The 23,561-nt window shown below is 36.5% G+C and overlaps 1 protein-coding gene across 2 annotated transcripts in view; it reads left to right on the forward strand.

The window, feature by feature from the left end:
* Positions 1–23,561, forward strand: part of LOC117603694 (cyclic GMP-AMP phosphodiesterase SMPDL3A) — a 68,032-nt gene that overhangs the window by 40,093 nt on the left and 4,378 nt on the right. For both annotated transcript variants that reach the window (XM_034323083.2, XM_034323084.2), the window contains 5 exons: positions 6,706–6,779; positions 7,792–7,860; positions 8,876–9,044; positions 14,658–14,863; positions 15,598–15,773. In XM_034323083.2, coding sequence (XP_034178974.2) covers positions 6,722–6,779; positions 7,792–7,860; positions 8,876–9,044; positions 14,658–14,863; positions 15,598–15,773 — 678 coding nt within the window. In that variant the 5' untranslated portion in view covers positions 6,706–6,721. The remainder of the gene's footprint in view (positions 1–6,705; positions 6,780–7,791; positions 7,861–8,875; positions 9,045–14,657; positions 14,864–15,597; positions 15,774–23,561) is intronic.

Below are 23,561 nucleotides of genomic sequence, written 5' to 3' on the forward strand. Positions count from 1 at the left end.
TCGAGGACAAAAGTTTAGAATGTTTCGGTTGTATCATTTATGTTAGTTTTGAAATTTCACAATTATTATACAATTATTACAGGCCGAAAGTTTCTAAAGTAACTTTGATTTTATTCGAGCCCAGTGTCAAAACTGACGTTAATTAAGTGTTAATTAACCGACGTCGGTAATTAGTTGGCCCGGATCAATGACTACCCGCATATATTTAAAACCGTACCACACAGTCTTTTGGTACCGCTATCGTGGACAACAATTTTCACGGCCCCATTTGTTCAAATAAACCAGGGTTAAACAAATTTGTTCGTGCTTCATTACTGACGCGATCGTTTGTTTCAACCACGATTGTGGAAGATTTAGAGTTGTTTCAAAATTTTAATTTAGCAGTTTATTCTTTTAAAATACACTGAATTTTGAATCATTAAAAATATGATAACGAGGAAAGTTGGATTTTTATGTAGCAAAAATGTATTTTTATGCACAATTGTTATCACATATTAATGAGAAAATAAATTAGTCACTTTATTATCTTTTCCTATTCGATTATTGACTGCGAGTATGAAACAGTAAATGACATAAGAGTATCTTAAAATATCCGCTGCCTCTTCAAAGCATGGATCTAATTGAACTACGAATATCGAATAATCCGACTGCTGGCTTATAATTCGATTGATTTCTCCGACTTCCGATTGCCAAGTACTAAGACCTGATTGATGAGATAGCTAATAACCCTAAGCTGATCCGTCTGGTGTACTAATAACATATGTATATACATTTCCTACTGCAGAATACTATAATATTATTTCGTTATTCTGAAGGTGAAGCTTCTATAATTATCATTTTCTCTAAATTTCAATATCGATACCTCAGCACAAAGTATTTTTAATATTAAATGAATTTATAAATTCTCAATTATCGAACTAGGTAGACCATGAGCTATCTGAACGTCTAAACATGATAGCTCAAAATAAAAAATATCCATCCGCCGCCGATACTAAACATTTTTCCTCCTTCTTGCGTATTTCTATACTCCACGATCGCTTATGTGCACTAGTGCAAGTACTTGTTCCGTACTAAGTTAAAAACGGCACGGTGGAATCAAAAATAGCCAGGTACCCTGACCGTATCGAAAGCTCGAGCATTATCGAGCTCGATTAACCATCATCTCGCATCTGGTTCCGCAATGTTGACGACGGAAAAAGCATCGATAATTACTCTTCCAACCGTATCACGAGGTCATTCTCGGTTGGCGTTTCATTCGGGTCAGCTGGCCAACCCAGAAGGACGATTATTTTCCACGAGATAACCGTCTACCAAGGCCTAAGCGTAAACGCGTTTATGGTCTCGTTATATCTCGCCGCCGCGCCGTCTCTCTGTTTGATACGAAGATAATCGTGCAACGTTAGCATAGCAATCGTTTCGCAGCGAGGCGTAATTTACGCTAATTAGACAGACAGAATGTACCACTTAGGCAGATTTCGAGGGTCGTATAGCAGCCTATCCGAGAAGTCTTAAGAAGCTTAGAATTTTCGGAGATTAACCGAGGTACCAGGAGGGTATCCGATGCGTGTCAGGATTAATAAAGTAGTATAACGCGATCGTATCAAACCCCTCTACTTTACCGCTTTTCAATTAGGATACGGACTGGATTAAGGGAATCGTAGCATGGCTTTTCTATTCAACGAACACGCGTGGTTCGTTAAACCGAATACGGTTTCCCGATGCCTCTCATCGGGGTAATCGTGAAAGCGGACCTTCATTGTAAATGACTGGTTGAATAATTAAGAGAGGGTCGTGTTTAGATTCAGATTTTCCACACCCGGTTGTTATGCGGCCTCGCAGCGGATGAAATTTTCAGATTGGAATTATTATTCATACAACTCTGGGAAATTAATGGAATACTGCTTTGAGTGATTTTGGTTCGTTAGAGAGCATCATAGAAGACCGTGATAAAATGGATGATTTAATTATAGAGTGTGTCATTTTTTTTTTTTTATTATTTAATAATAATATTTGCACTTCCATAAAGTATAAATTGCATCAACAAGTTATATTAGTATTTTGTAGTAGGAAAGTGTCTTTAGTACTGTGCAAAAAGAAAATTTTGCATAGAGGAGGTAACTTGAGAATCTCGAGAGAAATTTTTAATTAACTTAAGAATCTTCAACGAAATTCTTAATTAAGTTAGGAATTTTAACCAAAAGGTATTACTTAACAGCTTCGAACAAAATGAAACTACGGTATTTATACAGTACTCATTTCTATACTTTTGTTAATCCTGATAACTATCAGCTGAGAAATTCTTTTAAAATTCATGGAGATAAGTAGATTGTTGAGGTGTTACTCGAGTCTGATCACAGACACTCCATTTTCCTTTGAAAATATGTAAAATATATATTAAAATTTCATCACAGGTTTCTTATTATAATAGAAAAAGGAAAATTTATATTATAATTTGAATCTAGAGAAGAAGTTTGTATTCCATATTTTTCGAACGTGTTTTTTGCTTCAATCATAAAATGAAAAATGAAGAAAATGAATTTCTGACTGTAAGATTTAATCAGATTATCAAAGTACCTCGGCAATTTCTCGTTTACCAAGAAGATGAAACGCGTTGTAAGGTCGAGAAGCAGAGGACGTCGTATTGCAGATTTTATTACCCTCGACTTCTCGGGGCGCAATTGTAAACTCGATAGAGAAATTAATACCAGGACACGTTTATAACGTTCCTTGGTCCTTTATACCGTTGCGTTGACATGTAACTGCCATACACTTTTCATCGCTTTACACAGCTGCACGGATGCGGACGATAAAAGCCTTTATATCGTACATCACAGACAAAATTCTAATATTACCGGCACACCTTCGGCATGAAAAAACCGTTTCATATTAAACCTTGCCGCTTTCCAGCCCCTAATTTTCAGTTTAATCTTCCACAGCGTCGTACGTTAACACTTAACGTACACTTACCCTCTCGTCGATTAGATTCTACCCTTTGGAAGCTTATGTACGGTAATATTCGCTTTCGTTGTTGAAACTTCACTTTACGTTTCTTATATTTCTTGGATTATTTTAAAATATCTAAGAAATAATAATAATTTTTTTAATTATATTATACATCCCCTAATGTTTAGAACTTGGAATACAATTTTTCAATTAATTCCTTGGAATGCTGTAATTTCTCCCTCAACGACAGTAAAATCAATTAAAGGAGAAAAGGGGGCGGAATGATATCCTTCAAACTACCTTTAATCAAACAATTTCTCATTTCTACTTGATTGTTCCAAGCAACGTGTATGTACAATATCATTGATCGCAGGCAACGGGTGATCAAAGTCTACTGTTGCTCGAATCGAGACCATGTATGCCCGATACAGGAGAAAATTTCAGCAAAATTGCGTATTTATCGTGGAAGCGTTTGCGCTAATGCACGTATTTCCGTGCTGGACGCTCGGCCCGATAATTTCTTTCACCGGAAGCACTCTGGCAACGGTAATGCAATCGGGCCAGGCCAACATCCGTCGCGTGCCATCTATTTTTCAACGCGTAACAGTATCACATTCGATATTCAATTGATTTAATAGCAGTCTCGTGAATCGTTGCTGACCGCGTTGTTACGCGTGCACACGACGCCAGCTTTTCATGATTCGGGTGAAATAATGTTCTACTGTCACTGTGGTATCTGCATACAATGCCACTTCAGTCTATGCAAGATTAGAGATTGATAAATATTAATTATTTAGAGAGCTTTCGAATTCTTTCATTTGAAATTGATAAGAAATGAAATCCACACGTTGGGAATACATTAGCAAAATAATATCAGAATTATAATTTTGTTTGTTAATTTTGCAAAGTAACTAGTGGAAATTGCATGATGAAATAATCCTGTTTTGAATAATTATTAGTATGTTCATTATACGCGATTAAGTTAATAATATTTCATTAAAATATCCTGTATATCAAATTTGAATCATTGACACCAACTAAGCTCAACCATTAATTAAAAAGCTTTCTTGGGTTTAAAATGTTCGCCATTACCGAAACTATTTCCATTAACGAGTGAGGATTGTAACTTTTTCGCGACTGCAAATTGCAAGCAACAAAGTTTGCAAATCCTTAATAAATGCAAATTACTATTCCATTCTAATAGCTGTTCATTACGGCAGAAGAGTATGCAATAGAATACATGAAATAATTAAAATATTTCGTAACAAAGTTTAATTTTGCAAACTATTTCATGCTGAAAGAAATTAGAATTTTTATCCCTTCGCGCTCTTTAAATTTATTCAGACATTTATCGTCGCTCGCTAATTTGCTTATAAAGTATTTATGAGCAACGACGCTGTGTTATGTTAAAATGAAATTGTAGTCAATAATGAGGAACACGTCCCCACCTTATCTTCCGGTTAAGTAGGTTGATTAATGTTACGCATGGAATTAACTCATTAGCTTGTAGTCACGAAGTGTCACACGAATTTCCATGTACACTTATCAACACGCGTCGATAACAGCCAGCAATGTTATGAAATTCCAAAATTAAATATTTTTCTTATAATATTTTACTCCTTCAAATATTAATCATTGAGAATAAAATTTTCCGAACAGAATTATTCCGTTTACGTTTAGATAATTCAACGTAAAAACGTAGAGGTGCAACAGTGAAAGGGTTAAACATTCAGTCGAATTTTACCGAAAATTCCAAATGACCGGAAAGTTTTAAGCCGAGTTATGCGCTTCACGAACATCAGAAATGGTAAAATTCCACGTATTAAATTATATTCATAATAATAAATTACAAGGAGTCAAGTTAAAAATTCCGACGTTATCGTTGCATCGCATTTCGTGCATCGAAAACGCATCATAAATTACAATTATCTATTAAAATTGGTATCGCGATTTCCCTCCGTTGTTCGCGTACATGCAGATTATATTTAAACGAATAATGTTGGAAAAAGAAAAAGAGCTTATACTGTATACGTGGATAAATACAGATATTTTCTGATGCACCAATGAAATCGATGAAAAATTGCTTGCAAATCGCAGCCGGGATCGTTCGAGTTCCAAATGTGATTAATAATACCGTTAAAAAGTTAGCATCCACGTCGCACCGTTCGAAATCGAGGGAAAAAGAAAAAAAAAGTGCTTTAATAAATGCTGGGACACGAACCGTTTGTTTTCCAGATACGGCTACCGTACATTATGGCGTTATTTCATAGCAGGTGTTCATAGTAGACTCCATTATTTGCTGCGAACACGTCAGTGTATTTGAGACAGGTATCTCGCGGGGTTCAATTTTGAAGTATAAATGGTCCTCTTCACGCTAGCTGGAGGAAAATTGTGTCAAAAGATATTTAAACTGAGATATTCTTATTTATATAACGATCATTAGAGTATAAACATCATACTTTTATTAAAAATAGAGTAATTTAGATTACATGGTTTTCCAAGGATCTAGAACTGTTAAAATTGTATTTATTTTTAGGTTTTCTTAAGTTCTTAATTTTTTTTTATTTCAAGTGTTCTTATAGAATATATTTCATGAAAATGTACCCTGTATAGTTTAAAAAAAAGAAGAAAAGGATAAAGGAAATATGGAACAGATCGAGTTTATTAAGCGGAAGTTATGGCCAGCTCGTGTCTGAGTAAACTGAGATGATCGTGGTTGATTATCTGGTAGTAATGCTGGAATCCATCGAGGGTGAAAATTTGTAATAAAAAAGTAGAATACGGTCACGAAAGCTATGTTATTTGTGGATCGTAAAAATATAATATGTTGAAAGGGTTAAACTATTAAAATCCTTTGTTTTAATGTTAATTCATGAATTTTTAAATAATATAAATATCCTTCACGTGTGACGTTAAGTACTGACGAGCATCAGATTACAAACGCGGTGAAACTATCTTTTTTAGAATAATTAATTACCATTTTTACAGAGAAATATTAAATGATAGTAAATTAATAATTTAAATGACAAATTTTTTATTTCTTGTAACTAACTGTGAAAAATTAATTGGAAGTACAAAATTCTTCAAAGATGATCATAAATAATAAAAAATACTATCAAGGATTAACCTGAAATTCGGTAAAACGATTTTTCATCAGAGGTCCATTGTCCAAGAGTTAATTATTCGTTTACCCCCGAAAAGCCGATCCTATCGTGTCTCTTATACACACGAGCTCTATTGTTGGCATTATGTATTTATGTGGTTCAAACGTCGGCTCTTTGTTACGTCGTCAAACGATCCACGAACAGCGTTATTGGTTTGCCGACATTTTTACGAGGTCTCCCGTTGCAGTTAAAAGAGCCTTGTAAAGTGTTTTACGATGAGTATCCCTCTACGGAACGACCTCTTGCAGGACGCATCATGGAGGCTTGAAATTAAAATGAAAATTAAAGTTGAAATCTGCCATTGCTAGTGGTAGAGCAGGCTACGAGAAAATATACGAATAAATTCATAAAATTGTATAAGGGATGGTTTTACAAAATTATGTTAACTAATTAACTTACACAATCAAATATTAAGTTACTCATAAACTTAAATATTCATTAACATATTTTATCATTATTTTCATTCTCTCATATCCTTGTTTAACCATACTTTCACCCTTTGAAATTTGTTCACAGTTCTGAATCCACTCACGTTGTAATTAATTCCAATTGCATTTTTAAGCAAATCGTCTAACATTCATTTTATTTTTAATTGCAGGTCCAATTGCGGAAACATGATCCGTGACTATCTGGTGCTACTTTCGTGGCTATGCGCTGTACAAGGAAAAATAGGTAAAAGCATGCACATGGTTACGCTACTCAAACTTCTTCGTGTTATCTAGAAATACCTAGCCACTTATCTACCTGTACATCTATAACACGCGTTGCATACGGTGATCGTGGAATTATTAAAACGGCCGAAACTTTCGTCGAATGTAGGTCGACGTTCTTTGAGCGCGTTTAGAGCAAAGTTTATTCGACAGCCGTATGTTAATGTTCCTGGTGCGCAGTTAATTATGAACGACACTAACAAGCTAGGCGGGCGTTCCAACGAAATCATCGAGGTGACAAAAATACTTTGACCTAATATTCGTCGCTAATTTTGCTCGCGAAAAATTCTTTCTAAAATATTATCACGTTGAATACCATAGAAATACGCAGTTTCAAACTTGAATTTTCAATTTTCTATCCAACGTGTTCAACATTCAATCGATCTTTGAGCCGCGGACACGTCGTTATCAATTTTTAATAAAATCACGCAACGAGGAGGTGAAAATTAATAATCCTTTCTCGCATTCGCGTCAAGTTGCATAAAAAATAACCACGCCGACGTATGTTGATTAATCCTGTGACACGTTAAATTGCTCCATAATTCAAAAGCGGGGGAAATCTGGTAGAAAGTAGCAATTGTTAGTCGCGTGTCCCTTTCGCATTCGTAATTCCTCTGCGTTCATTCTGATAAATTTAATCTCGGCCGCGGATCGATTCCCGGTTTCTAATTACCTTGCAAAGTGGCCCAGCCTCGTTCAGATTGGCGCGCGTGGTTAATTTAAAACAATCCACGGTGAATCAGAGGGATCCGTTTCAATTGAATTCCTGCGACGTGGAAACGGTTCGTCTCCGGCGAAGAATTCGCCAGGCGACACGAGTTGACTTTCGTGATTGCATTCGGCTCGGCGCCACGTTACATTGGCTTACAAAATCGTGGCCGAAGAAAGGGCGAATGCAAATGCGAGAGGGGACAAGGATGCAAATAAAGGTCGAAACGCAAGAAGACACAGTGCCCGTTTCTCTCTGTTTCCAGGCTATTTCTGGCACATCACCGACATCCACTATGACCCGAGGTACTCCACCCAGGGAAACGCAGGCAGCAGTGAGTAGTTTCGTTGTGTACAAGACCTTCACGCACGCGCCCTTTCCCGTTTCTCTCACCCTCCTATCGCTCCTCTGTTTCATACAGAGAATTCCTAAAATGTTTGGCCAGACGTTAACGGTGTGTTGTACCGCGGTCTAGCGACGAGAATGTAAATGCTTCCTCACCCAGGTTACCTCAATTGGATTTCTCGATGAGAATACTGGCCCTTCTTAGGATTCCAGCTGATGAACATTTCGGCTGCTTTATGCGCCCTTCTAGTGGTTTGTAACGGGGGTAAGGGAACGCTTTTACCATGGCAAACTGCATTAAATTAACCCTTCAATAATGGTATCAGAATCAATCGTGACTCAAACTTATAAAACTAATAACAAGGATATGAACCTAAAGTTAAATTCAAATGGATTTATGAATGTCTGTGCTCATTACGGTTTATTGATATTGATGGATGTAATTAGTGGAAGGACATCTATGTTGTTAAAGAGAAGTCTGAGAATTGAGGTACTGAGGAATTATTTAATGAGTTGACTTAATATGTATTATATATAATTGCTAAATGATAAGGTTTCATTTATTGAAAGGAAACGATCAGTGCACAACGTCTTTGTTTATTTATTAGAATTTTTCCAATATTACAAAAGAAAAAACCAATTATACTACATCGATTCTGTCGTTACGTCCAATACACAGCATATTGTTCAAACTTGGCCAAACATTTCACGAACGTCATGAATTCAACCAGCTTTATCCGGAGCCAGTATCTACCTCGTCCCCGTCGGTATTTACCGATCGTTTTAAAGTACCTGGCGTGTCTGGTTGGCACGGGGTTTGCATGAAATAACCAGCCTCAAATTGCGTCCCATACCCGAGCCTAACTCCGTGTCATTTGGACGTTAGCGAGGTAATACGTGACCGTCCGTTGCGCTTTTCCCTTAAAGCTCGTCCGTGTCCTTTTGTACAGTGGCTCGCAACCGCTGCTTTCTCCCCTTCCCTTAAATTCAACCCTTGCTTTCAGTGTTCTGGAACACGAGGAGCGTCGACGGCGGCTGGATGCCCTCCGACCGGAAGACGGTCGGTAAATTCGGCGATTATGGTTGTGATTCGCCATGGTCCTTGATCGAATCAGCCATGAGGGCGATGAGAACTCATCACGGGGAGGGAATCGAGTTCGTCCTTTGGACTGGGTAAGTTTGAAAAATACAAATTACTTTTTTAAAGGAAAATAGGTAAAATTGTAAACGTCAGTTCGTTACCATATTTGTACTGACTTTTTCTAATGCGATAGAATTCGAGCGATGTTATAGGAAAAAACGTGGATAGTTTAACCAATGTTAGTTGTAAAATGAATTCAAAACATTCATACCAGTTAAGCATCGAATGACGGGCTTTTATAACTTCTGTAATATGTGGAATTGTTTCGTTCAAAAATTTCCATCCTGATTTCAATCCAGACAATGTTATTTTGTTACCTACGTTTATTTTTATATTTGAACACTACGTTTTCTAAATTAATTCCTTTCATAATTTTAACAAAGAAACGTATTTCCTTGTAACATTAATTTCCCATGGTTGATTAAACGGTAGAGCAGCGACCGTGGAAGCAGATTCTCGCGAGGAATTATATTTGCCGGACGTTAATTGGATGGTAATCGTCGCGTAGGAAATTCAACTAACCGAGTCTTGCGGGGATTATCGGCACGACCGGGGAGATATCGAATCGGTAGGCAAGGTTGTTCATTTAAGAAGCGTTTGATGAAAATCGACTGACGCCGGATGAATCGCTTCGTTCGATATGGTTTGCTTCGTTACGAAGTTCCGGCGTCTTTAATCGAACAGCCTGTGTAAAGAGAATTAATTTAACCCGTTCAGCCCGGAGTTTGTTCAGGATTTTGTGTACGATATTGGAGTCTAAAGACCAACCAGTGTCTTTGATGGATTTATGAATTTCTGTGCTCGTTAGGGTTTATTGATAATGATGGAAGCAATTAGTGGAAGAACATCTATGTTACTAAAGAAAAGTCTGAGAACAGAGAGAGTGAAGAATTATTTAGCAAGTTGACTTGATTAAATAATTGAAATGACCACTGGTAATGTGAAGTAGAAATTGCAGGAAGATAAATAAAAAATTATTAAGAGTCCCGAGTATTTAATGTGATAACTCTGTTATCTGTGTTCCATTAACAAAATGATTTCGCTCGTTGCAAATCATTCATACCATTTCACTGGTATAAAACGAGAATCGTCGAAAGTCAATTTGGCAAATACTCGGTACTTTCGAAAATAACAAGTAACGGGTAATATATATTTACTGTTGAACGGAACAGAAATCGAACGTGAAATTAACGATCGCTTGACCAAATGACAAATTATGATCAACGAACAAATTACACGAACTCTCAACTCGCAATCAGCAAATTGGCCGATAAATCAGCAAAAACTGTTCGATCTTTAACACGCGGTTCTGTAAACTAATCCAATAATTGATGATTTGCTAATTCGACGAACGAAATGTGTCAATAGACCGTAAGAGTTTCGGGTATGTTCGTACGACCCCATATATCTCGCGTGAATTAAATCGCCTAAAGCACTAGTTAATTTAACAACGATCGAATGTTAATGCGCTTAGCCATAAATTGTTGAAATAATTGATAATTAACCTCTGACTTGTGAAATCCAAATCTAGGCTGATCGATAAGGATTAAAGTCCGTCGTCCCATTATTTTCTCCTACCATTATTAATTAATTTGTTACAAATTTTTTATATTTCAACTTTAAAATTATCGCGTGTTAAAAATTTATTGAACCAATAACAGTGTCAAATCCTTTTGCATATTAATTATATACTGTTCTATTTGTGACTTCAAAATTAGTGATACAATTTCAAAAATAAAATCACAAATATTTGCATTTATACCCAATTTCGTCCTTTTGTTATCGCAATATGAAATGCTAACAAGCGTGTAGAGAAATTTGAATTCTTAATATCTCTGGTACATACCTCCAAAATACATTTCCACAATAATCCGCAGGCAAATTCCACACATGGCTCTCTGATTTACCACGAAACAGCAATAAGTTGACTTTATGGTGGTCAAGCCATGTTTTGCCTTAAGTCTACTTGTTTTTCTACCAAACAATTTGTGCACAAAGTTTAGATACGTATTTTAGTTCGCCATTCTGTTGCAACAGAAAGCTGCATACATAGTGCAGTCAAATTATATGCAGGGTGCATAGCATGCAAGTTTTGTGATCCCAGACGTTCTCTGCACCTAGATAATATAAATATTTTCAACTGATTAAATTGTTACAATACTTTGAAGGTATACGGGATTCTTTAAATATATATGAACATTCTTTTATGAAGAAAAAATTGTACTGGTTCGTTTAATAAGTTGGAGATTGGAATGGAAGTTCCATAAAGTTGAACGTAAATTTCTAGATTTCTTTTATCTCAACTTTATTCTTACGATGTCATATTTCATTGCAAAGTTGCAGCAGAACGCTGATATCGTATGGTTGCACGAATAACCCAGATTTTTGGTAGAATCGCAGACGAAATCTGCAATTTGTCGACTCACTTTGTTCCATTTATTATATTCATAGTTTCAGTTTCATATTCGTGCTTTAACCATTTGAGTGGTTGAAATTCTTTTTGGGGGTGGGCCAGGTTACTCAAGTGGCAAATTTATAATATTACCTAATTCTAACTTAGCTCTGGAGAAGTACTTAGATGCGATGTGAATTAAGGGCAAAATGTCGTAGAATCAAGTGAAACGTACGGAAACAAATGACTACGACTAGTAAGAGGAGAATTTAATCTTTAAAGGCTTCAATCGCGACTGCCTTTCTAACGGCATTAAATCCAGTTCCACAAAATCGCATTTCAAACTTTACAGGTTGCCGATTAACTTGTAGCGACCCCTGTACAAACGCGATACCAACGATTTCTCCACCTCCTTTCCTCGATTTATACCGTTTAGTTTCACAACCCTCGAATTAACACGTTGAACACGACGGCGACTTTCGGTAATCTCCACCAGAAATTCAACATAATGGAATAATTAAAGAAGAAGAATATTCTTTTTTAATTTTAAGTAATTCATAAAAATTCATTCGTGTTTTGTTACATACGCAAGGAATTAAATAGAAACTCAAATTAAAATGCAAAGGTGTGGTATTCTGAATAACTGCAATTATAATCCGTGACATAACTGATAATTATAAAATATTTATAACCTTTGAAATCTAAAAAATTGTACGTATTTTCTTATGAAATTTAAAAGGGTTCATTAAACGGGATTGTGAACCATGGATTTAGATTTAAATTGTTCTCTTTTAATGAAAAAGGCGAACTGGAAGCGGCAACTTTCAACGGGCTCAACGAGCCTGGACAATGTAATATTCCGGAATCAAATAAAAATTAATGAAGGAAATTGTCGCTTTCGGAGGAAAAATCCGGTTTCTAAAAGGATCTAATTGCAGCAATCCATGTAATGGGGTTCCTCTTGCGGCGTGGTAGGAAAGTTTTCAGGTTTCTCGTTAAATTGCTACGACACCTGTACACGAACAGCTTCTATGAGCTTTCCATTTGTTCTTCTCGATTTATCATTTGCTTTCTTAAGTTTCTGGAGCTTTCTGGATTTAATTGCAAATTTACTTTATCTTACTTATCTCTAATTTCTGATAGATTCAATAGTAGATAAATTAAAGGAGATTTTCTTCAAATATATACTGAATTTGGGGAAGATTTGCTAATTGATTTACTATAATACAATTAATTTATTCTATATTCGAAATAGGTTAGCAATTTAATTTGCAACTGTTCCGCTTATTTAGGTCCAAAATTTCAACCTGACGGTATAAAGAGATAAATATATCACAGTACCTTTTCAGTAAAAGAAGTCAAACAAATTTCCTCGGCAGAGAGTCGTATAAAAATTGAAAAACTTGAAGGTACTCGGTGATTTTGTAGCAGTAAAGGTACAAGTCGAAGATCTTTGGTGGTAAAAAGGGAATAGAAAAAAGGGAAGTAATATAAAGTGAAAGGTACGGCTTCGCTTTTAACCGGCAACGAAAGGTTCCGATGTAATGTCAGAATCAAATAAAAGTTTTACCAAGTATACGGATGGTTTCAAGTGGAAACCTCAATTTCTGAAGGGCTTCAACCGCGACGGTTTTTCTGGGAGTTAGTTCCGCTGAATCGAAACTAAAAGTTCGCGTGTCGTCAAGTGTGTTTCCCAGTGCGAATCCGAAGCTGCACGCGTGCACACGTAATAATTCTCTCGATTGATCGCATTCACTTCTTGAACCCTTTAATTAACCCCATGATTTCCCGCTTGAAATTCGATTACCGAAGTTTCGTATTATGTTCCCGTGACTTCTGAAAATACGAACTACGGCTTGCTGAACAATATGAAATGGTGTTAACAATCCTTTGTTTAATATGAAAAGGAACAACGCAAAATAATTATATTATACCTTTTTTGAGAAATGAAATCTGTGTACCTGGAATATGATAGCTTTATTTTATTAAAATTCCTCGAGTATAATTAACTTTTATGTTTGAATTCATTTTCGAGAAACGAACTGAAAAGTTTGCATTTCTGTTGCTTATAAACGAAATGAGGAAATAATATGAAGCTTTGCATAATTTCCAGCTGGATGATTATGTTGATAAATAAAATTCTTAAATTTAGAAAATCAGTGAAATAGAATCGTGTTAGAAAAATATCTTGAAAAAATAAAAATAGAGAAATCTAGTACAGTATATTTTCGTTCGGTCATCGACTCTTGGTTCTGTAGCAGCCTTGCCAGGTGATAAACTTTGGTAAACATTTCCTCGAAGACTCGTGCGAATCTTTTGTTGTCATTCTGCACGCTCGGCGTGGAGATCGCATAGGCCAGTGTTGTTCTAGCTTCGGTCGCGTAAGGAACAGATCGCGCATTCCGAGCAGCTTTCAATATTGAAAACTGGCTAAATGTCTACAATTAGGGCCCCAATTATTTCCTCCAAATTTTATCAACAGTTTTGGATTCGGTGGGCAAAAATACATAGAATTTACCTTTTTTCAATTTCTCGTTGGGGCCCTAATTGTAGACATTTACCGAAAACTGGTACAAGTGTTATAAATATTTAATTACGGGTGTGGCGAGGGTGAATAGAGTACATTTACCCCTACCTCTTTTAGTTCAAAGTTTGCAAAATTCTTATTTCAAAAATTATCGTACCATCTAAAATTTTCGTTCATCTATTAAACCCGAGGTGACATTTTTTTAAAAGGTAATATCTAGCTGAGAAATTCACCGGTCCTAATTTAAGCTTTGCATAATCCTCCATCGTATTATCCACAATCTTGAAAACGAGATCTTAAAATATAATACGTATAGCTGCGACCTAAATTTTATTCCCAGAAGATAATGAAATTAATTAATTAAACAGAATAGTATAGTATAGTATTTATATTTTATTTCACAAAATTGGAACTCAAACTTTACAAAAATTCCACATGCTACAAAATATCTTTATCAATTCATGAGATTGTATTTTCAATCTTATACAATTATCAGTAACGCGATTTAAAATCTAGATAGAAATATCTTTCCAAAATCCAATAAAATTAATCATATTTTAACCCATCTATCAAATCGCAACTGATTCTTTACAAAATCTCCCCTCGTTACATCGCGTATACCTATCGGAATATCGAATACAGGATTTCTTTGTATTCGATATCGAAATCGGAGTAATTCTCGGTATACGTAACCATCACTAATGAGGCTGTAACTACTTGTTGCAGGGACGCGTTGACCCGGACCTTCGATATGAGCGCCGAGTTGCGTCTACAGTGTTTGCGGAATTTGACCGATCTGTTGTCCCGCACGTTTAAGGAACAATTTGTGTTCCCAGCACTCGGGCACGAGGACATAGGAGTGAGCTTCTCTCAACTGGCCGAGCTGTGGCAGCAATGGCTGCCCCAGGAGGCTCTGGACACGTTTCGAACCGGTGAGTACACTGAATACCGTTTCTGTCCGTGGCTTTTACCGCACCAGAGATGGGAATTTCTCGAGGCAGAGCGAGAGGGTGAGATGTCTCGTAATAGAGAGTAGGGTTGCTAGAGAACACGAAAATCGGATTAAATCAAAAGGGACAGAGACTTAAGACCGTGGCTTCCGGGAAGAACGTATGCTGCTTGCGAATTAATTGTTTGACGGTAGTGCTTCCGTAACCACGTTTCTGGTTAATTGTAATTTACGTTTGTTCTTTGCATCGTTGCATTTCATAGAGAAAATTGTTGGATAAATGGAATAGCTGAGGTAGTTAATCAATTTTATTGGAAAATAGCTGTTCTTTTACTTACCGAATAAACGAGATTCCATGGCGCCAGAAGCTATTTTGTGTTCAGATTGGGTCACTGGATGTCACTATCTCAATTTATTTGAATATTTTTATTGTTATATAAAAATAAAGACGGGTTAAATTAAATTTTTCTACGGTGCTATTCACCTCAGTTTTATTATAGTATTAATATCAATCTTGAATTTTTTCATGAAATTGCAAGCAAATAAAATCCGTCAGCTAGATAAAAATTTGACAAAACCATCTTCATGCCCTCGATTTCAATAAAAGTCCATTAGCGAGCTCCGTTGCCCGAAAGAATTAGGGGGAAGATCACGATAGAAAAGACTGTATAAACCGCCGGCTTAAGCTCATCCGACGATTTCGTGCACTTGTTACAGCCGGATATTACACGATAGAGCAGCGCTCGGAAAAGTATCGAATCATCTTCTTGAACACAAATTTGTGGCTGAATATGCATCGTACCGGAAGCAACACGATCGATCAGCAGGATCCTTTCGAGCAATGGTCCTGGTTCCAGTTGACCCTTGAGAACGCCCGGAAGAAAAAGGAGACGGTGAGTTTCCATTTTCTTTAATCCTTTGATGACCGACGGAATTACAGAATCCTAAATATTATAATATTCTAAAATTTACATTTATGATAGCTTAAATTTTCCAACGTGTAATATATTTATATTTATTTATCTATGGAAGACAAATTTTTTTAAATTAGAATATTTAAACAAAATCAATTGACATCAAATTATCAAACTCGTAATGAATGAAATATTCTCGTTTAATCGAAATGTAGAGGAATAGATTGAAGGAAATAATTCGTAGAACTTTTGAACATTCACGCACAATGGGTGAAAGAATGGTGGAAACTGGATTGCTCTCGTAAAAGGAACTTTGCGAAATCTGCAAATTCTGACGAGAAATCGGGAGAAAAGAGAAAGACAGGAAGGAACATTCGCGAGCTCGAAGTGGCGTTAAAGGAACTTTATCGGGGAAACGTCAATTCCTCGGGATGAAAATTGTGTGACGCCGGTATCAACGTTGATGCCGCTTCGTTTCCTCCATTTTGCTCCCTGTCGCGATAAATTATTTACACGGGACGTAGTTATCGGGACGACAGGCTATCAGTCAATAACAGAACTTCCGGCCGGGAGCTTTGCAGTCCGAAAGCGAGCGTCGGATCCGCTTTCATCGCGTGGGACACAAAGTTACCGAGGAAATATTAATATTCGATATTGTTCGACGTCTGGATGATCGCTTTGCTACCATGTACACGTGAACAGAATGATATTGCTTGTACAGAATCATCGTTACGTATAGAGACTGTCCAGCAAATTGATTTATTTCCAACGTCTTTTGTGAAGCGATAATTATTAATAAAATTTTAATTCGTGAAATTCAGATCATTGGAAGATTTGTTCAAATGAAAATTGATAGATTGATAGACGTAATAGAAGTAATGGCAAATATTAGAAAATTTTTATGATATTAAAAATTGCCTTTGAGAAAAATATTTTGAAAAACTATGCAGTCATTGTTCTAGGAAACAGCCCTTTCAAAATTAGATTTCATTTAAAATTACCTTCTTTCTACATTGATTTATTTTCACCTTCTTCTACTTCAGAATTTTCTCAATAACATAGCTGCAGGGAAATCTTGTCTCAGTTTTATTTAATATTCTATATTTGCAATTTATTATCAACTTTACAAAGTACCGGATCCTTCTGAAACTTATTATAATCATGAAACTTTATGTTCCAAGGAAATCGTGCTTTCTTAAACGTACTTGCTAGATCGATATTTAATATCTGAGCTTATAAGTTACGAGGAAAACAGTATAAAAACTGGTACAGTTCAATAAGCTTCGAGTACTTAAACTCGCGTCTAACTTTCAAATCGAAGAAGGTTTAAAACCTTCGTAAATGCATCTCGCATAGAAATATCACGAATCGATTTATTTCTAATAATAAATCGACTTCCGGCCTCGATTTCTAGTGTTGCGTGTCTTTAGAAATAACAACCCGGAACAGTGTGAATCACAGAGCTTCAAATTGTTCCCTCATCAAATATTGAACGTGGACGTGTAGCCTATTATTTTTTTTACATCAGTACGTTCACTTCCGACATCAATCACGGTAGATTTAATTATATATCATTTGAAGATGATACAAAAATTGTAAATTTCATCGTTTTAGTAGGTGATAATAGTGTGATAATAGACTTTCTATAGATAGAAGCATGATGACAATGAGATTCTATAAATAATATACGTTAAATCCAAGAATTTAAGTACCGTAAATTAATTACTTTCACAAGCAGGCAATGCAATTGTGTCTTAAGTGAAAATTGAATTTTCCAAAAATCAAATCGAACAATTTTTCTATCTTCAAATATTTTAATTTTGACAATTATAAGCTGAAATTTTATTCACAATGTTTCTAACACTACCAGTCTGCAATTTTATTTGAGAATTAATAATAGACTTGCTAAATAATAGAGAACCGATTATAATCACAAAGAGAGTTCCTTTATTTCCCAATAAAGAAACAAGACCACTGTTTATCGAGCTTCAAAAGCAACGATGCAATCGTATTCATTGGGTTCCTTCAATCATCGATACTTCAATCTCCGACAAGTTCATCGAACAGAAACGAACTTCGAATGAAACCGCGTGATTTAATTGCTTCACAGAAATTCCATGAAAGCTGAAAGATGGGCTCGATCGATCGGGGAATCCTTTCCTCAAAGAATTCACTCTGCTCAAGCTTCGGGTACCGTAGAAATCGAACAAAAATCTATTTCATAACGCGGTCGAAAGAAAATTCTGGTCGTGGAATTTTACGATGGAAAATGAGATCGTCCGTGAATTTATTCCACGGCCAATTACCATTCGTTCAGCTGGTTCTTTGCATTGCGAATTTTGCTCCTTGCCGAGCTGCGATTTCCAGGAGATCGGTGTCGGGTAACGCGCTGCCTCCAGCTATCGATTATCGATTACGAGCCGACGGGTGTTTAGAACGTAGGGAATCCTTCAACCAACCTGGATGCTACGACCGGTGATAAATTATGGAAGGACTTTGAATTCCATACACGGGACCGACGATCCATATAACTTAAACCTTTGCACCAGCATCCCATTGATCTTGATCCTATGGGAACACAGAGACACAAGCTCACTAAAATCTTTTATACGAATTTTAAACATATGCAAATTGAGCAACTGAAAATTGATACAAGTGTATCTTTTCAACGTTTTGATTATCTTACGGCTGTCGATTGTTCATAATAAGATTAATAGCACTCATCAAAAAATAAACAAGGAAATAAATCTTCACCGAAAACCTATGAAACATCAGACCCAACAAATGAACGAATCCATGCAATTAAGCATTCCAACAATCATCAAATCACAGGAGAGTGAACGTTTAAAAAAGAATACGTTCATAAATTCCCAGCTCGGCAATTAACACCAAACATCGTTGAAACGGAATCCATTGAAAATTGAAAAGTACGAACAAGAAAATGAGGTTGAATTAACAGCAAGGATAATTGGCGAAGCAGATCCAGCTAACGTGTCAGCTTTCCAGCTTTCATCTTTCTATAACAACGATAAATCGTTTTCCAAACGGTCCGTGAAATACCATTGAACGTAGCATTCCCCCGAGATTTCCTATAGAATTTTCCGAAATCCTGTGTCCAGATCCGAACTGAACAAAGATGATAGAAATCCGATTTTCCCTCGACAGATATAATCCTTTTTCTGTCGTCGCTCGTCCATTTCCTATTCATTCTATCGCATTTCGTTACGTATTCGTTAAGAGTGAAAGAATTCCTAGCATGAGACTTATTCGATCCGATAATACGATTACAAATTACGAGCGTTTAGATGCGTCAGCAGGTGAAACTGACCAATCAGCGACACCATTGTTGGCCAGTTCGATTCGTTCGCGAATGGATTGAATAGGTCGGTGATTCTATTTTCTTTTTTTTTTTTTTTTATTTTTTTATTTCACCTATCGACGAGGCACTTTCGAGTCGAAATCAACGTCGTCGCTGTTGGTCGTGCAACGAGGACCATTCAGTAGGCGGAAGAGATTTATACGCGATTCCGTGCTTTCTCGTTTATTGCTAACCGCTAGAAATTAAATTCAACCTTTGCTCGACTTCTCCCCCTGCCGGATCAATAATATCGAATACAATTTGTTTTTCGATGGCTTGAAAGTGATCGGACGTTAAACTCGTGATTGATCGTTTGATGCATGTTTAATCATTGCACTGCGGACCGCTAAGAGAGCTGCGATCAAAATTCAATTTTATTTTCATTTTTATAGTTTCAGACTATTCTTTTAAATATTTATGAAACTCTCTCGTTACGTATTACTAGATTTAGATAACTGAAATACCGTTGTATATTTTTTACACTTGGATCGTTATCGATTCAAAGGGTTTTAATTCAGAAGTGATTTAACGTCGCCTCGTTAGGTCCCAAATTCATCACACAATAGAGCCATTTAAATTGTCCAACTAAATCGGTGTCGCACCGCTCCAAATAACAAAGAGTATTTGTTATTGTTGAAGCGTATTCTGTCGAAGATAGGACAGCTTCTTCCGCCAAGTGTAACACCCGAACTACATATTTTGTAAGGCGTTCTTTGGCCGTGTGCAGTGAGCGCGATGAACGTGTGTATGCGCGAGCACGAGCATTATAAACCTTGCCATCATATGCAGATTCTTTGAAAGCATCCTACGTCCCATTTGGATTGTATACTTGCATCGCAAATTGTATGTGCACGATCCAGTGGAAAATAGGCACTCGGCTTCGCCTCCTGCTCGAACTCCGCTACCTTTTCTGTCGCAGACAAGCACCGATCATTACGAATATCCTCTACCCTCTACATTCTATTCTTTTTATTTTAAACACCACTGCTGCGTGGGCCGTGTTGCAACATTTTGAATATTCATCGAATTTTCCAGCCTGGTTACATGTATCGCTTATTCGGTAGAAATTTATGGTGTTGCACTGTTATAGTTTACGACACGGACAGTAATCAATTTAGATGAATTAATTGAATTTCGTGGTGATCGATCTGAAGTAGAAACTACTTATCTGATTAAACAATTTTTCATCAATTTAAAAAATTAAAAGTGAAAGAAAGAGAATTGAAATCCGTCTATCAATTTAATATCGAGATCAATTTTCTAGCAACGTCTGAAAGGAAATATGAAATTTCATCAAGGTAAAATAAAAGGGAGCATCTATACGCGAAATGGAAGAAAGAAATGGACTAAACCACCAACGTCAATTGCAATTGTATCACTCGAAGTTTAATATCGTAATAGCTACTGTTTGTATATGTGAAGAGTACGCGGTCATTTCGAAATTGTGCTTCGATATCGATCAAATGCTATTATAGTTGAAGTACCGTAACGCTGACGGAACTCTGGACATGATTAAAATAGAAAAAGAAACGGACAAACGTTGGTAGAAAATGCAACAACAATTGTTTCGAGGTACTAACCCCCATAGTGTTCTCTGCGAATATATATCAGTTTATGGTCTTTCAAACAATTTTACGATTCCTGAACGGTATACTGTGAGCCTGGGGCTTTCAATTTAACCATCGTGCGATCATGACACTCGGCGGACAATAAAAACTGTTCTGAGTGTTCTATAAATAGCGTTAATGTTGAATAACTTATTTGATATACTTTCATAAATAATTTCAAATGATTCACGACTATTATAAAAAATTTTTTCTAAGAGAATTACCGAAGTGATTATTACTGCAATAAATTTTTCTTTATATATTGGATTCTCTGAAAAGGGGGTTGTTTAATTAGAAAATTACAGAGGTGGAAAATTGAATATTTAATAATAGAAACGATGTCGTTTTCATTTATTTATATATCGGTTGCTATCTTAAAGCTTTCATGTAATCAGTGTAGAAAAATTTTGCAACGATGGAAACCCGAAGGAAACATACGAATGCATTTCCCAGAGGCTACATCATTCTTTCCAATCAATCAGCAGAAAAGAAGCCACGAAGTGTCTTTCTTGTTGCTTTACCTGCGTCGTACGTGTGTTATTTCTTTAAAAGAAGCTTCGTTCTGGTTCGCATCAAGTCGAAACGCTTTTATATCGGAAGAAGCCCGAAAAAATCTGACTGGCTGCGTGAAATTGAACTATTTCGAAGTGAACACGACGGATCGATACGACACGGTCCCTGTGCTTTCTTTGACAAAGGCAAAGGGAACGAGCCTGCTATTCCGTGTCGAATCGAGTACCGAAAAAACTCGTTTCTCGTTTGACGAGACGATATCGAGAAACTAATCCACGGCACTGGATGTTCCTGCAATCTGTTGCAAATATAAAAAAAAAAATTTGCTATTTCGAGAATTTGTCGATAAATTCTTTTGTTGTGTCAAGTGAGTGATATATAAAAAATTTTTTTTGCTGAAATTCGAATCATTTAATTAATCACTTTCATTCCTTTATTAGTGAAGCGATTTATATTTGATTGATTAGAGAGTGATGTTTTTATCGTTGATAAAATTTTTCAAAATTTTTGCCGAAATTTATCAGAGTACTTTTGAGAAAATCCTTATCCCTGATTTGGAACAATAAAATTCCGACAAACACTCGAACTTTAGCGTACGTGGCATGCGATACAGTTGAACGTTCTCTGTAACGGCCAATATTGTTCCTCCGCGGTGGAAAGGAAACGCTTGCGAAATTCCAGCCTCGAATATTAAATATCGAGGCGAGTGGGTGGCTGGTTGGAATTCGTCAGCCCCTTTTCCTGCGACAAACTGCGAACCTTTGCGAAAATTCATCGCGCCAATGTCGTTTAAAGACGCACGGCTTTTTTTCTCGATATCCAATATTCAACTGCTGCCATTCTTAGGGTGAGATTTTCTATCAATATCAGACGAGTGCGTCTAAACTGCATCAGGTGCATTCAAGTGCAATGGAGAATGATCGCGTGTACTTCTTTAATTTTAATTACTTCATTTTATACTTTTTATGCGCAAAATGACAGGAGGAATACATTTATGCGAAAACGAATTGGAAAAGTGCAATTGCATTGTGCAAGTGCATCGGTGCATTTATAGACAAAATCATATAAAGGGATTTTAGTACAAAATATTCGCATCTGAAATTTAATTTTTATTCCTTTAATTTGCAAAATTTCTAATTTCACTTGTCATTTTCTTCGATTCTTTTCTTTTTTTTTTAATTGAAAATATCTACGTAAGGATGCTGCATCTAACCAAAATCCTCTTCGGTAGAAAATATCACTCTCATCGGGACACACAAAATTATGGACCACCATGGAAAAGATGGAGAATGTCTCGCGATACGAAAGAGGTTGGTTAGAGGTTCATAATGTCAGGTTAGAGAATCGTGCCTACCGAACCGCGTAACACTTATCTCTTTCAACCGGCGAAGTTTCGTTCCCTGGTGCCCGATCGACGGCGTTCACCGTTTAAAGAAACCTACTTTTTCCCCATGGTGCAATTCGTTCAGAAGGAATCTCCGTGCGAATGGAAAGAGACTTTTCCTTCCCCGTTCCTATCCTCGTTTTTTTTTTCTTCTCTTATCAGCTTAACGAGCTTTTCTTTATCCAGCCGACAACGTTTCTCCGGGCTATTCTTTCATCTCGCATTTTCTTCACCTCTTTTCCAGTCCACTGTGTACCTTTTTCCATTTTCTTCGCTCTTTGATTCCTTTTCTATGCTCTTACGTATGATCCTTTTCCACGTTGATGTTGTTTTTATCTTTCTTCTTTAGCCGCACATGGAAATGTCCTGTGCTTTGTTGCCTCTTCACCTTCACCCTCTTAAGCGTCTTTATTTCCCTTTTGTTTTTCAAGACTTTTTTGTTCCTCGATCCTTTCGGGACGATTATACGGTCTGTGTTTTTTATCTGTCTTTCCATAAGTCACTTTCTTTTAGCTGTACCCTTTCTTTTTCCAACATGATTATTATTTTCCTCTTCCACTTTATATTTACTCGTCTTTCCGTCATGTTTCCTAAGTTTTAATAGGTGAATTGTACCTTCATGCTTCCTCTGAATAGAATTTTTCAGAAGAAATTTCAAATATCTCACGAATTAATTTTTCACGTCGTGTCAGAACATATACGAGTCGAGATTTAATAGAAGCGCGAAGGTTTTAACTTGATCATTCGTTATTTCCTGTTCTCATTGTCTACATTTCTCTCTTATCTCCTCAACGTGACGTCTGTTCAAGCTTCTTCACGGAACGAAGCTCAAGCGGGCTGTTTATAAGCTCGAATCCCGGAGCGGTACGATGCGCGAAGTAGGATCAGCCTGCGTCTAATTTCGT

This window comes from Osmia lignaria, chromosome 11, assembly GCF_051020975.1.
Source record: "Osmia lignaria lignaria isolate PbOS001 chromosome 11, iyOsmLign1, whole genome shotgun sequence".
In the NCBI taxonomy this organism is placed as follows: Eukaryota; Metazoa; Arthropoda; class Insecta; order Hymenoptera; family Megachilidae; genus Osmia; species Osmia lignaria.